The 12,231-nt window shown below is 43.3% G+C and overlaps 1 protein-coding gene across 2 annotated transcripts in view; it reads left to right on the plus strand.

Moving 5' to 3' along the window:
- Positions 1-12,231, plus strand: part of OTUD7A (OTU deubiquitinase 7A) — a 386,443-nt gene that overhangs the window by 212,920 nt on the left and 161,292 nt on the right. The window contains exons 3-4 of one of the 2 annotated variants that reach the window (XM_031002375.3): positions 609-703; positions 2,436-2,590. In XM_031002375.3, the coding sequence (XP_030858235.2) occupies positions 2,440-2,590 (151 nt within the window). In that variant the 5' untranslated portion in view covers positions 609-703; positions 2,436-2,439. The remainder of the gene's footprint in view (positions 1-608; positions 704-2,435; positions 2,591-12,231) is intronic. The other variant, XM_031002376.3, reaches the window with a different exon arrangement.

Consider the following 12,231-nt stretch of genomic DNA (forward strand, 5'->3'; position numbering starts at 1 on the left):
ATGGTGGCAGTGTGAGATTTAAGAAATACATCTAGAAGGCCAGGTGAAGTGGCTCACGCCTGCAATCCAAGCACTCTGGGAGGCTGAGGTGAGCGGATCACAAGGTCAGGAGATCGAGACCATCCTAGCTAACATGGTGAAACCCTGTCTCTACTAAAAATACAAAAAAAAAATTAGCTGGGCATGGTGGTGGGCGCCTGTACTCCCAGCTACTCGGGAGGCTGAGGCAAGGAGAATGGCATGAACCCGGGAGGCGGAGCTTCCAGTGAGCCGAGATTGCGCCACTGCACTCCAGCCTGGGCGACAGAGCAAGACTCTGTCTCAAAAAGAAAAAGAAAAAAACAGCTCTGTGCTGTGCAAGTGATCCTCACTGAAATAGATGTGCTTGCTAAAACGAGGAAAGCTGAGACAGCCCCTGGCCAGGCCCGGGCATGGGGGATGGTGGTCAGCTGGCAAGCGGGGACCTGTAGGGCCCAGGAAGACAGAGTACATGCCTCAGGCAATTGGCCAAGGCCAAGATCCAGCCTCCTGTGACAAAAAGCCAAGGCTTCAGCCTCAGTCTGAGGGTAAGGAGATCACATGCTCTTGTTCTCTGATCTGTCCCCCAGGTGGCAGTGACGAAAGAAGAGACTCTCCCGGCCGAGGCCCCAGTGCATGGAGGGAAGGAAGAAATCAATTTCCTAATTGGTACCATATACATCAGGTCAAATAATTTTCTTATTTTCTAGCCGCATCAACTAAAAATTATACCCAGTAGGAGCTGTGTGCAAGATGGGGTGGTCACAGTGAATGTCCCTGAGGGTACAGACCTCCCTGCCTGAGACCCTCAGTCCTCAGGGTCTTGCACGTTAGGTGAGCTCATTTCCTGCATTCCTACAGAAAATCAGGAGGGCTCAGAGAGGTGAAGCCCATGTCACAGCTGGACAGGGGCAGGGCCAGGGTCAAATCATGCTATGTGCCTGGCTCTAAAGCATGGGCCACTGACACAGGACCTACTCCACCAAGCAGCACCCATCCCAGTGGGTTACTGTGAAAGAAAGAACAGAGGGCAGTCATCAATAGCATGGGATTCAAACTCACCCCACAATATGTAAAATTAATTACATACTTCCTAGCATAAAATTTTCCATTGCCTGTAATGGGGTCTGCAAGCTTTTTCTGTAAAGTTCCAGGAAGTACATCTTTTCAATTTTGTGGACCTTAAGGGTCTCTGTTTTAACTACTGAACTCAGCCAGGTGCAAAAGCAGCCACAGACGCTATGCAAATGAGTGGGTATGGCTGTGTTCCCATAAAACTTCATTTACAAAAATGGGTGGCAGACCACATGTGGCCCATAGTCTATAACTTGCAGACCTCTTATCTACACTAACACAAGGATGCATTTGCACTCCACCGGCAAAGATTGAGCACCCACTGGGGCCCCAGCACCATTCACTAGTGTAAGTCACTCTCACTTGTAATGTCACAGTTGCTTTTCCCCAGCAGTCAGCTGCTACAGTCAGCCTGGGTCAAGCTGCTGCACATCCGTTCTATTTCTCTGCCTGGGATCATGCTGCCTGGGAAATCTGACATTCTTAAGAATGTTGTTGGATTGATGGCAGCTCTTAGAGAGATGGTAGATAGTTTAGTAGCCATCTTCAGCAAGTGTGGTATTTCCATCAACTGTGGATTAACCTTGGCTATTAGTCTTTCCTAATAGCCAAGTAAGGGGTGAGAGCTGAGGGGGTAGGATGGCACACTGTTAAAGGCGTAATTGGAATAGAGTGGGTAACATTCATCACATCGTGGAAGTATTACAAGTCTATACAATTCGGAAGAGGATTAGAAATCTAGCAACTCCAACTGGATTTTTCTAGGTATACTTAGGTGTTTGAAATTTTAAAATAGTCTTTTTTCCTCATCAGTTATTGGAATTAATAAAACGTAAGTTCAGGAGCGCTGGAGATAGTGATGACCCCTTGCCTTAGTCTATCTGGGCTGCTATGTCAAAATACAATAGCTTGGGAGGCTTATGAACAACAGAAATGTATTCCACACAGTACTAAAGGCTGGGAAGTCTAAGATCAGGGAACCAGCAGATTTGGTGTCTAGTAAGGGCCCATTTCCTGCTTCATAGATGGCACTGTCTTTCTCCATCACCTTGGAGATTAGATATCAACATATGAATTTTTGGAGGGAACACAAACATTCGGCTCATAATACCCCTTCTCTCACATGGCATGTACAGAGGGATGATATTTTAGTTCACATTCTATAATATAATGTCTTGCATGAAGAATCAGGCAGTTGGACCAAACCAATTCTAAAAAATATGACAGCAGGTGGAAATGGCTCCACCCTCGAGGGTTCTCTCGCTCAGGTCTCTGCATGTAGTTGTCACTTGCAGCTCCATTTCCATCACGTGGTAAAATGCCCTTTCTCTTCTTTCCTGCAGATGGATGGTTTCTAGTGTGCTTCCAAACCCCACCTCGGCTGAGTGTTGGGCAGCACTTCTACATGATCCTATGACTCTTGATATGGACGCAGTCCTGTCAGACTTTGTTCGGTCCACGGGGGCAGAACCTGGTCTGGCCAGAGACCTGCTGGAAGGTAAGCCCACCTCCTTGTCCCCCACACCACCATTCTGGGCATAACCACCTTCCAAATAAGAAGATTTCCAATACCTGATGACAGTGGTACTTGAGCACTAAGTGGGCTTTGCTTTGTGTTACATCTTACCGATGTTAAGTTAAAATTTTATCACTAATTATTATATTTAAGAAAATATGTTCAATGGAGCAGAAATTATAAAACATTCAAGAAAATACTTTTGTGGTAGGCCTTAGTTTCATATCTCTGTGTTAGTGGAGACGAAAATACTCTAGGCCAGGGTTTTTGGTGGAAAAAGCACCTACTATCCAGGAAAGTCACTGGGAGTAATTCACAAGCAAGAAGACAGCCTTCATCCTCCAGCTTTTCATGTAGATACCATTTGCTGCATGAGAAATGTGCATCCTCCGTATGTATGATGTTTTCAGATATGTATTCAGCCATAACCATAGTGAACTAAAATGAAAGTGTAGTTTCTATGTCTCTAAAATGGATTTACCTTTCTTTTTTTTTTCTGATGGCGGCAGTGGTATGTAAAGGTGGGAGGGACCAGTTACAACTTCTCAGCACAGTCAGCTGTGTGAGAGGAGAGAACTTTGTAATGTTTACTCTTCACTTCAGATGTATAAACTGCAATTTGTGGAGTTAGTAAATACTTGGTCAAGAATCGTAAGTCACAATGATTCTTTAAGTCACTTAGGGAAAATAAGAATTATTGTACATTTGCAGAAGTGGAGAGAACTATTCAATCATATTGAAAATTAAGAACCACCTACTGGAGGATTATCAAAAAATGGCAATGGCAAAAGCATAGTTTTTAAATTTTCCCCAACCTATTAGAATTTCAAACCAACTCCAAGTTTAGAATAAAATATGCTGAGAGTTTTTGCAATCTATGGAAATCAAAATATGATTCTCCCTTCCTGCTATTTATATTATATAATGTCTCCCTGTCAGTTGCCATTATTTTCATTAAGTGGGCAGCAGAGTGGATAAGCAGGCTTGGAATAAGGTCGGCAGTGAAATCCGAATTTGAGTTCAGATTCAGCCACTTATCAACTATGAGATATAGGACAAATTATTTTACTTCCCTTACCCTCAGATTTCTTCTACATTGAGCTTAACCCACCTTACAAGGTGACTGTGAATATTAGAAGTTGTGATATAAAATGTGTGGTAAAGAAGCAGCATGTAGCAGTTGCTCAAAAAAGTATAGAAGACCATGCTTGTGGTGGCCATTATTGTAATTAGTACTAACGTCAGTATTAATGTCTAGACAGCCTTAAATAGGAAGCAAGAGTTGTCATCTCTTTATTTTTTTTACTTATATTTTTCGCATTAAGATACAGAAAAATTGAGTTTTTTGTGTCCAGTTCTATGAACTTTAACACATGTATGGATTTGTGTTATAACTACCACTTTCAGGACACAGAAGCACTTCATCCCCTCCAGATTCTCTGTCCTGATGTCTTTTATAATAAGACCCTCCCCTACCCCAACCACTGGCAGTCAGTGCTCTGTTTTCTATCACTAGTTTTGTCTCTTTGCAAGAATGTCAGATAAATGTCCTACAGAGCCTAATCTTCTGAAACTGGCTCCTTTTCAGGCAGGGAGATCGTTTTGAGACTCATCAAGTCATGTGTCCGTAGCCGGTTCCTTTTTGTTGCTGAGTAGTATTCCATTCTGCAGGTACACCACAATTTATCCACTCATCTGTCCAGGGGCATTTCAGTTGTTTTCCATTTTTGGCAGTTACGACTAGAGCTTCTAGAAACATTTAAGAACAGGATTTTGTGAATATAGTTTTAATTTTTCTTTGTTTTTTCTTTTTTTTTTTGGTGACAGAGTCTCACTCTAGCCCAGGCTGGAGTGCAGTGGCGCTATCTCGGCTCATTGCAACCTCCGCCTCCTGGGTCCCAGTTCAAGCAATTTTCCTGCCTCAGCCTCCTGAGTAGCTGGGATTACAGCCGCGCACCACCATGCCCAGCTAATTTTTGTATTTTTAGTAGAGATGGGATTTCAACATATTGGCCAAGCTGGTCTTGAACTCCTGACCTGATGATCTGCCCTCCTCAGCCTCCCAAAGGGCTGGGATTATAGGTGTGAGCCACTGTGCCTGGCCTAGTTTTAATTTTTCTAGGCTAAATACATGTTAACCTTGTAAGAAACTGCCAACCTGTTTTCCAGAGTGCTGCACCATTTTGCATTCCTACCAGCAGTGCCTGAGAGCTCCAGCTGCCCGACATCCTTGTCAACACTTGGTATGTAGGGGTGGGTTGCCCCTACACACCTGTGGGTCTTTCTCGTAAGGTGGAACGAGAGACTTAGGAAAGAAAAAGACACAGAGACAAAGTATAGAGAAAGAAATAAGGGGACCCGGGGGACCAGCGTTCAGCATATGGAGGATCCCGCCAGCCTCTGAGTTCCCTTAGTATTTATTGATCATTCGTGGGTGCTTCTCGAAAAGGGGGTTGTGTCAGGGTCCCAAGACAATAGTGGGGAGAGGGTCAGCAGACAAACACGTGAACAAAGGTCTTTGCATCATAGACAATGTAAAGGATTAAATGCTGTGCTTTTAGATATGCATACACATAAACATCTCAATGCTTTACAAAGCAGTATTGCTGCCCGCATGTCCCACCTCCAGCCCTAAGGCGGTTTTTCCCTATCTCAGTAGATGGAGCATACAATCGGGTTTTATACCGAGACATTCCATTGCCCAGGGACAGGCAGGAGACAGATGCCTTCCTCTTGTCTCAACTGCAAGAGGCATGCCTTCCTCTTATACTAATCCTCCTCAGCACAGACCCTTTACGGGTGTCGGGCTGGGGGACGGTCAGGTCTTTCCCTTCCCACGAGGCCATATTTCAGACTATCACATGGGGAGAAACCTTGGACAATACCTGGCTTTCCTAGGCAGAGGTCCCTGCGGCCTTCCGCAGTTTTTGTGTCCCTGGGTACTTGAGATTAGGGAGTGGTGATGACTCTTAAGGAGCATGCTGCCTTCAAGCATCTGTTTAACAAAGCACATCTTGCACCGCCCTTAATCCATTTAATTCTGAGTTGACACAGCACATGTTTCAGAGAGCAGGGGGTTGGGGGTAAGGTTATAGATTAACAGAATCTCAAGGCAGAGGAATTTTTCTTAGTACAGAACAAAATGGAGTCTCCTATGTCTACTTCTTTCTATACAGACACAGCAACAATCTGATCTCTCTTGCTTTTCCCCACATTGGTATTTCTTCCCTTTTTGTTTTTTCATTTTAACCATTTGATAGCTGTGTGATGGTATTTCTTCATGGTTTTAATTTTCATTTTCCTAATAATTAATGACGTTGAAAATTTTCATGCTGTTTATTTTCCATCTTTTTATTCTCGTGAAATGTCTGTTCAGGCTTTTTGCCTATGTCTAAATTGAGTTGTTTGAGTTTTAAGAGTTCTTTACATATTCTGAATATAAATCTTTTGTTCAGATATGTGATTTGTGAATATCTTCTCCCAATCTGTGCTTGACTTTTCAGTCTCTTAACAGGGCCTTTTACAGAGCACAGTTTTAAATTCTGATGCGGTCCAACTGACTTTTTTCTGAGGATCATGCTTTGAGTGACATATCTGAGAAATTTTGCATAACTCCAGGTCATGAAGATTTTCTTGTAGTTGGTCTTTTAAAAGTTTTATACTGTCATGTTTTACATTTAGATCTACGATCCATTTGAGATGATTTTTGTATAATATGTGAGATTTAGGTCCAGATTCAGTTTTATGCATACGGATATCCAATTGTTTCAACATCATTTATAGAAAATATCCTCCTTCTTTCATTGAAATTGAATTGCCTTTGCAATTTGACGAAAAGCCAACTGAGGGTATTTGTAAGGAATATATTTCTGGACAGTGGTTCTGTTCCATTGATCATTATGTCTGTTCATTTATCAACATTGTGCCATATTGATTTCTATAGCTTTGTAATGAGTCTTAAAATCAGATAGTGTGATTTTTCTAAATTTATTCTTCTTTTTCAAGAGTGTTTCAGCTATTCTTTTTTTTTTTTTTTGCCTTTCCATGTGAACTTTAGGATCTGCTTACCTCTATCTACTCTAAACTGTTTTGCTGAGATTTTGACTACAATTTTAGTAAATCTACAATTCAATCCTATGTTATGTCTTTCAGTCCATGAAGGAGTGCCATAATTTACATTTGCTTGGGCCTCCATTAAGTTCTTTCGTCAACATTTTATGGTTTTTGGCATATAGATCCTGTACATGTTTTGTTTTATGTGTATTGGGGGGCGGGGTTGTAAGCTATTGTATGTGGCATTTTTTATTTCAGTTTCTACTTGTTCATTGGCAATATACAGAAATATAACTGATTTTTGTGTGTTGATCTTGCATCCTGCAATCTTGCTAAAGCTAAACTCTGTTCTAGGAGGGCTCTGTGTGTGTGTGTGTGTGTGTGTGTGTGTGTGTGTGTGTGTTTGTGTGTTCCTTGGGATTTTCTACATAGGTGATCATGTTGTCTGTGAGTAAGGACAGTTTTATTTCTCCCTTTCCAGTCTCTAGGCCTTTCTGGTTTTCTTGTCTTATTTCACTGACGAGGACTATTCAAAAGGTTAAATAGCGGTGTTAAAAAAGAAGATCCTTGTGTTGTTCTTAATCTCTGAGAAAAAGCAGTATTTCACCATTAAGTAGAATGTTGGCTATAGGTTTTAGTAGATGGTCTTTTTCAGGTGAAGAAAATTTCTTTCTATTCCAAGTTTGCTGAGAGTTTTATAATAAATAGATACTGAATTTTTAAAATGAAGATCGAGTGGGTTTTTTGCTTTAAACTGTTGCTATACTAGATTAAACTGATTGCCTTCTAGTGGTAAACCAGACTTTCAGCTATTTCTTTCCATGTTTCTATGTTCTGCCCTTTTTTTCTTTCCTTCTGGGACTCAGATGATAGGAAGCTCGGCCCTTTTGTTATTACCTAAGGTCTCTATGGTTCTGTTCAAGTTTTTCAAACTTTGTCTGTTATTCAGATTCAGTCATTTCTATTAATTTATTTATAAACTGACTACTTCCTCCATCATCTTCATCCCATTAGTGAGCCCATCCAGTGTGTTTTCTATTTTCGTAGTTGATTTTTTTCATTTCTAATATTTCCACTTAGTTCTTCTTCATATCTTCCATTTCTTTGCAAAACTTTCTATATGTTTTAAGAGTACCCTCCTTTACTTGTACAATATTTTTAACAACTGCTTGAAAATCTTTGTCAGATAATTCCAGTATCTGTTTCATCTCAGAGTAGCTGTTGGCTTTTTGTATGCTGAGTATGGTTTCAGTATGCTGAATTGTATCCTAGACATTTTAAATACTATGTTTTGAGATTCTGGTTATTGTTAAAATCTTACAGTGAACATTATTAACTTTATTTTAGAAGATAATCACCCCAAATGGGTTCAGACCACAAATTCCAAGTTCCTGCAAGACTTGTGTGGATTGTGGTTGCTGTGAAAGTCTTTGAGATGTGGATCTGTCTCACACAAGCGCCACCTGGTGGCCAGCCTGGGACTCTGGTGGCAATCTATCCCACATTTCAGCACTCAAAGTCTGTGTGGTCCGTGTAGGGTCGGATCCATACATGTAGAGCTCAAGGGTAAGCCCAAGAGTTCATGAGCAACTTTCAGGGGTTGCTCTCCCGAAGCCCTTCCTCATTGTAACCTGCCCAGTAGTGCCTGGGTCCCTGGGCTCTACCTTTTCAGCCCTCCATCCAGCTTGGGTGGTTGAGGCTTGATTTACCCTACTCTCTGGTGCACTTGACTGAACCACGTCAGAGCTAAGCAGCGAGAAGCCACAGAGAAAAAGCATGAAGGTTTCCCCACCCTCTGGGGACCTCAGACTCTCTGGTTGGAAAGGAAGTTTGCCTGGCCTGATGACTTTAATTATCTGCCATTTCTCACTAGGGCCACAAAATTTCTTGAGCTCTGGGGCACAGAGAAGAAAAAATTTTAGAAGAAAAAAAAAAAAGGATAAATTAGAGATTTCCAGACTTTCTCAGAACGGTAGAGACCCCTTTCCTGCTTCTGTACCCGAGTTGCTGGGCTTTTCCTGGAATTAGTGCCCACTCTGGGTTAGGAGCTGCATTGACTCCACACTGGGGAGACTGGAGGAAGGGAAGTGTCTCGCTCACCTCCAGCTCTGTGGCACTTCCAACTGTGGTCTCCTTTCTGCATCGGCACCTCCAACTGTGATCCACCTTCCTGAGCCTGGTCGCTGCTGCCTGCACGCTGTCCGGGGGTCCCGGCTGCACCCAGTGGGACAGAGGGTGGCAGTGGTGAGTGCTCACTCACCTCACCCACTGCTGGGTCCTGCCCTTGGCTTTCACAGGTAAGAGGACTGTGGTTCCATTGTGTATGATGGATTATTTAAGGTGTCAAAGTTATTTGGGTGAAGATTTCTCTAAACCCAGTGTTTCAAAGAGTGAAATATTTTTGTTGTAAGTCCTCAGAAAGATGTGTATTGGGAGAATGTCAGTAATGTAGGAATTTAGAGGGGAGATGTCTAAAGGGAAATAAATCCTCATGGTGGCAAAAGCTGAGCGGAAGGTACATGGTCCTCATTTGTAACTTCTTGTATTTTTATTTATTTAAAAAAAAAAGTTAAAAAACACTGCAATGATGGGAATCACAGTACAGCAGAGGGAGGCCAGTAAGAGAAAGGAGGAGTAGAGGCTGATCACAACCTTGGTAAACTGAGGCAAGTGAACACTGACCTGCCTTCAAACAGAAGAGGGTGGCCTTGCCTGTTCACCTGCTTCCTGGGTTACCAGATCAAAGTTGGGTCTGGCTCTCTGGCGCAGCAAAGCCAAAAACTGACATCAAGATTGCAGTAAGAGAAAGTGAGACATTTATTGCAGGGCTGGAAGCCAGGAGAACTGGGCAGCTCATGTTTAAGTCCTGAATCCCCCAGTGCCATATAGGTAAGCGTTTTTACAGGCAGGAAGAGGCTGGGCGTGGTGGCTCATGCCTGTAATCCTAGCACTTTGGGAGGCCTAGGCTGGTGGATCACCTGAGGTCAGGAGTTTGAGACCAGCCTGGCTAACATGGTGAAACCCTGTCTGTCCTACAAATACAAAAATTAGCTGGGTGTGGTGGCATACACCTGTAATCCCAGCTACTCAGAAGGGTGAGGCAGGAGAATCGCTTAAACCCAGGAGGCGGAGGTTGTAGTGAGCTGAGATCGCACCATTACACTCCAGCCTGGCAACAGAGCGAGACTCCATCTTGAAAACATAATAATAATAAAATAAAGGCAGGGGGCAGAAGTTACAGGCAAAGATATAAATCAATACACGGAGGCTGTGCATTGGTTTGACCTAAAAAGACTCCAGGACATCTTGAACCAGACGTGGGGTGGAGGGCACAGGTAGATTCGAAGATTTTCAGATTTACAATGTGTTAAGGAGACGAAGCTTTGTCTGCAAATTTGTGATCAGCAGAAAAGAATGTTAGCTCTGGTCTCTGGGCATGACTTCCTCCAGGCCCCTCAGGAAGAAATTTAGAACAAAGAGTGGTGGTCCAAGCTCAGTCCTCAGTTTCCCCTGTCTGAGGTCTGCATGCCAGCAGATAGCACTTTTCATTTGTTGGTGTCCTGGTTTCTGGAAATCAGCTCAAGGACTTGTGTTAAAATGTTATCTTTAGTCTCTGTGGGAACTTTGATCTATTCTGTGACTTAAACTTCCCTGGCTATTGTTTTAAGTTATTCTTCCCTTCTTGCTTCAGTTGCTCATTTACTTCCCAGTGCTGGCTAGGTGCCTGGAAATGCCTTTGAAGGAACTCAAGATTTCCTTTTATTTCCATGCTTGGGGGCAGGTGCCCGGCATGCCCCTAAGAGGGGTCTCTGCTCCATCTCATCTTCATATCAGTCCCTTGCATGTCCCTGAAGTGGTTCTCCAAAACAAATTCAAGTCAGGTAACTCCATTTCCTCCAATTTTTCATACTCCGTCCCCATTACCTGCAAAATAAACTTCACCTGGTACTCCAGCCCTTCAGCATCTAGTCCTATTCCGTCCCTCCCCTCATTACCTGAGGCATCTCTTCACCATCCCTTTCCCTGACTTGACACCCACCTCTGTGCTTCTGCCTCCGCCCATTGCTCCTGCTGCTCCTCCCCCTGCACACACTGCCTCCCTGTTGAAATTCAGCTCTCCCTCCACGATGGATCATGAACTCCCCGACAGCAAGGACCATACAAGGTTTTGTTCACTGTTTGCCCAACACCCAGCACGTATGAGTCCCTCAGTAGAGTGATCTATTAATAGCTGCTGAGGTGCAGTGATGAGCAGCCAGACAGAAATTGCCCACATGGAGACAGATGGAAATAAGTTATATAGTGTGTTAGCCATTAGTGCTGTGGAGATAACTAAGTCGGGGAGAAGGAAGCAGGTATGAGTGTGTACAGTTTTAAATTAGGGTTGTCAAGGAAGGCTTCACTTAAAAAAATAGGATCTGAGCAAAGATTTGAGGAAGTGAGAAAGCAAGCCACGTGGATGTCTGGAGGAAGAAGTTTCTATGACGAGGTAAGGATTCACTGATCATTCCTTGCCCTCCTGTGGAACTTTGTGGACTTCTGCTGCAGCTTGTATTTGGTTGTGCCTTATTTTATAATTCATCACATGCGTATCAAGCTGGATTTGCCCAGTCTTGAGCACATGCCACTGATTTAGCAGAATTCACGGCTCTGGCGTTTTCAAGTGTGTGCGATTAGAGGACTGCCATGGGCAAATCCCACACCCTTGAATGGGAACAAAAAGGTGGTCTAGGGACCGTGAATCCTAAGCAGGAGGTAACACTCGACCACAAGGTGTGATGGCCCTTGGCCGGGGCTGGGACCATCAGTGGGTCTAGAAATACTGAAAGGAAACCGTTGGCTGCCCTTCTAAGTGTCCCGTTCCCACTAGAGAGAGCTCTGCCGTTAGACCAGACATATTTGGGGAAAAAATGTCAAAAAAAAAAAATAAACATCTCTAGATCAGAATTCTAAGATACTTCCTCTCGCCTGGCCCCATTCAGGAAGACACATTCTTCCTTTAGAGAGATGAGTGTATTTAAATACTCTTAAATAGACCCATTAAGACCATTTGCAGTGAGTTTCCTTGTGTCACGCTGATCAATTAAGTAGATCTTATTTCCTTCCTATTGGGGAAGCTTGTAACCCCCAGGTACCATCACTGGCCTATTTTGTTGGTTTTACTCAAAAGTCTGTGCCATTGTGGCTGCTTAAAATTAAACACTTTGGCCAGGCTTGGTGGCTCACTCCTGTAATCCCAGCACTTCGGGAGGCCAAGGCGGGCAGATCACGAGGTCAGGAGTTCAAGACCAGCCTTACCAACATGGTGAAACCCTGTCTCTACTAAAAATACAAAAATTAGCCAGGCGTGGTGGTGTATACCTGTAATCCCAGCTACTCAAGAGGCTGAGGCAGGAGAATTGCTTGAACCCAGGAGGCAGAGGTTGCAGTGAGCCAAGATCACACCATTGTACTCCAGCCTGGGCAACAGAGTGAGACTCTGTCTCAAAAAAAAAAACAAAAAAGAAAGAAAAAGAAAGAAGGAAAGAAAGGGAAAGGAAAGGAAGAGAGAGAGAGAAAGAGAGAAAGAA

Source organism: Gorilla gorilla, chromosome 16, assembly GCF_029281585.2.
Source record: "Gorilla gorilla gorilla isolate KB3781 chromosome 16, NHGRI_mGorGor1-v2.1_pri, whole genome shotgun sequence".
Lineage (NCBI taxonomy): Eukaryota > Metazoa > Chordata > Mammalia > Primates > Hominidae > Gorilla > Gorilla gorilla.